A 3,674-nucleotide genomic window follows, 5' to 3' on the forward strand; every position below is an offset into this window, starting at 1 on the left:
AATATGGTGACAACTCATCTCATCTCATCTCATCTCATCTTTTTTCCCCAACTTTTAAGAATGAACCAAACACAAGAAAAAAAAATCTAAACAAGGAAAGTGGAGGAAAACATCAAAAATTACTCACATCAACCAATAATATAGTGACAGCTCATACTTTCCCCCACTTTCTTTTATAGCTTTGACGAACCAAACCTCTGAAAGTGGAGGAAAACATCAAAAATTATTTTCTTTTCCCCCATTTTCCCCCACTTTCTGTATTTTTTGGCGAAACAAACAGGCCCTAAGAGAAACTTCTCTTTTTAATTTGCGTGAGTCATAATTTTATAATATCAAAATTTCACTCACACTTAAAAAACAAAGAAAATTCTCTCACACTTAAAAAATTCGATTTTTTTTTTCTAGCAAACCGTTCACTCCCTTTGAGAGTTCAACTACGACACTCTTCTACGTTTTGTGTCATGCACACATAATATGTATTAGGATACTAGTAGTTAATTTAAGAAAGCCAAATGACAAGCAACCTTTTGTTTTAGCATAAAGTATAGACGGATAGATAAATAGTTAGATATTTATTTAGATATATTTTCACTCATTTTATTTTATTGCATTACATGCCTCGAAATTATCTCCACAAATTTTTTCAGAAGGGAAATAAAGTTATTCAATAATTTTTTAGATCATAAATTTGAACAACCTCGCAACGATTTTGTTTCCTAACTCAACAATAATTTTGTTATATTTTACTCTTAATATTTTTCAGTCAAAAAATTTCAGGAGTTATTGTTCGGCCTCCAAAAAAGTTGCGGCCCAAGACTCTATAAAATGTTACAGTTAGCACCCGAGAGAAGAAATATAAATAACAAAAGTATAGGGTCTAAATACAAAGTTCCATTAAAAATCTCACCGTCAAGCCCTGTGTGAGCTTTAACTCTCTACTCGCAGGAAAAGCCGAACCCCTCCCTCAAAGCCCAGCGCTCGCTAACGTGCGCCCCGCCGTCATCCCTTTATCTCCTCTCCTGTAGAAACCCTAGATTCTCGCGGAGCCCTAGGGATAAGTACAGCGATCGAGGCTTATCCCTTTGACATCGCAGCGATGGAGGAGGAATCGAGAGTCGCCGCCGTCCCCGTCCCGGTCGTCGACGGAGATGAAGACTGGAGCGAGAAGGCGGACGCTGAGGCCATGGAGGTGGAGCGATCGAACACCGCCGCCGAGGCTGCCGCCGATCACGAAACCCTAGACAACGAGCATCCTTCACAGGATCTGGCGGCGGATCCCCCTCAAGGTATGCGCTCGACTCTTAACCCTAGTTCAGTTTAGATTAGCGGCGTCACGATGATGAGATCGAGAGGATTGTTTGGATCTTTTGATTTAATGCTCCTTTTGCTTGAGATTTTTCTTTTCTGGAGTAACATAGAAGATTCGCAATTGGAGTACGCCAGGAATTATTGAGTTAGCAATAGAAAATTTTACAGTTTGATACCAAATTAACAAAGCTAAAAAGAATAAAAGAGAAAATCAGCAAGAAGATTATGGGGACAAAAATTAACTGAGTGCTTCAAGTTGATGCTTTCTTCATAACTTTAATCTTGATGGGAGCAGTGAAATTTGAGGCGAAATTGGGCAAGTCCACCTGGACCAAGCAAAATCCAGACAAAATTGATGCTAACTTTAATCTTTAGGAACTTTGTTCATAATAATGATGCTTCTAGATGCAATTATTTGTACGACTTTGTTATGCTTTTCCTGGTGTCACTTGTTTTTGCGTCATTTCAGATGGCCATGAAGAGATCCAATCAAGCCTGCAGTCAATGCATTTGGAAGAAAGAGCGTCATTTCAGATGGCCATGAAGAGATCCAATCAAGCCTGCAGTCAATGCATTTGGAAGAAAGAGGTAAAGGCATCATATGTTTCTTAAGTTGATATCCAATCAAGCCTGCAGTCAATGCATTTGGAAGAAAGAGGTAAAGGCATCATATGTTTCTTAAGTTGATTGGTGCATTGAAAAGCGTCTTCTCTTGTATAAAGATGGAAAACATAATTTTTAAAGGAATCTGGACCAACCAAACCGTATCTGCATGTTTTCCCCATTTTTATTACCGCCGACCTAGCCAGATTCAATCTTCTGCACGTTTGTCATTTCAATTTGATTTTCTTTCTTCATATAAAAGGTCATGTTTGTCTATTCAGGTAAACAAAAGGAGACAGCTGCACCTGGAGAAGTTAAAGAAGAGGAAAAGGAAGAAGACAAAAAACGACACTTGAACCTTGTTTTCATCGGTCATGTTGGTATGTCAACCTGATGCAATTCCCTTTTCCTTTTATCCTTTATAAAATTATTTAATTTTTTTCTACAGAATTTATAGGCTTGCAGTTTCAAGCAGTTGTGCTAGAAACATATATTTTTTAAATTACTGAGCTACCTTAAGCACTGTTGTCCCTTTTCTTTTGTGACATCATTTGTTCCTGAAATTGTAGACCTTGTTGTTGTCTGTTGCTATTAATATCTTTATTTGTCATATTCTTTAGGTTCTCTTGTCTTGCTTTTAGCAATTTATTATTTATTCAGCACTAACAGTTGCTTGAGATTATCCTTCATAAGACCAGTGTTTTAAATGTCGCCCGACATGTCGGATTTAGAGTCCAATCGACACGATATGGTGCTTTTCAATGCGTATTGCGTTTTAAGGGTTTATGTCAGATATATCGGGGGATATGTCGGATATGTCGGGCGGATACGTCGGGTGATATGTCGGTTATGTCGGTCGATTTTTCAATCTGAAAAATTTACTGTTTTTTTAAATTTTTTGGTTTTGTTTGTCTAATCAGGTTTGAGTTTAAATTCTTGATTGTCTTAATATTACTTTCAAAGACAAAAACAATAAGTTAAGGGAAATGGAAAAAAGATCGAAGTAGTATCCGTCTCTCATCTTCTCTCTCTCCTTCGACATCTCATCGATCTCTCCTCCGAGCTCTTCCTTCGACATCAATATCGGGCGATCTTCTATCTTCTTAACCGCTAATATCGGATTTCTAACCTCTTTCCTTCAACATCAACCCTAAGCATCATAAGTTATTTACTCTTTTATATGTTTAGACAATAGAATTTTTTAAGTCTATTTAGATTTTATTTATAATATTTATATTACACATATGCACACCATCCGATATGGCAATCTGATATTTTTTTCATGTCCTCTGACATATCCCCGATTTTCGCTATCCGACATGAATTTCAGTCGTCCGACATGAACCCGACATCCGACATTTAAAACCTTGCATAAGACTCTTCTAAGTGTTTGATTAAACTGCCTATTGATTAGCTTGATTTCAGTCTTATCTGTTTCTGTTGGCTTATCATGTGCATGAAGAATGCATATATTTAACTTAAAAACGGGTCCTGATTTCACAAATATTCTCAACTGAACTGTAGATAAACTGCTAATAAAAACATTATTTGATAACAACAAGCGTGGAAGATTAAAAGTATTCAACCTATATAAAATGGCAAAGCATTCAGTTTTTAGTTAGTTAAGTCATGAGATATTCTATGGAAGGTTTGCGAATAACTCAAATGCTGAGGAAGCGGGAAATGGTGACAACTACCTTATGCTTTGTTAGCTCAAAGAAATGATTGGAATTTTATCTATTGTAGTCCATGAAACATAAAGA

General features: G+C 36.7%; 1 protein-coding gene across 2 annotated transcripts in view; it reads left to right on the forward strand.

Moving 5' to 3' along the window:
• LOC109845437 (eukaryotic peptide chain release factor GTP-binding subunit ERF3A) overlaps window positions 924–3,674 on the forward strand; it is a 19,387-nt gene continuing 16,636 nt past the window's right edge. The window contains exons 1-3 of one of the 2 annotated variants that reach the window (XM_020414688.1): window positions 924–1,286; window positions 1,843–1,896; window positions 2,193–2,291. In XM_020414688.1, coding sequence (XP_020270277.1) covers window positions 1,097–1,286; window positions 1,843–1,896; window positions 2,193–2,291 — 343 coding nt within the window. In that variant the 5' untranslated portion in view covers window positions 924–1,096. Of the gene's footprint in view, window positions 1,287–1,842; window positions 1,897–1,927; window positions 1,967–2,192; window positions 2,292–3,674 lie in introns of those variants that run through there. The other variant, XM_020414689.1, reaches the window with a different exon arrangement.

The sequence above is a fragment of the Asparagus officinalis genome, chromosome 6 (genome assembly GCF_001876935.1).
Source record: "Asparagus officinalis chromosome 6, Aspof.V1, whole genome shotgun sequence".
In the NCBI taxonomy this organism is placed as follows: Eukaryota; Viridiplantae; Streptophyta; class Magnoliopsida; order Asparagales; family Asparagaceae; genus Asparagus; species Asparagus officinalis.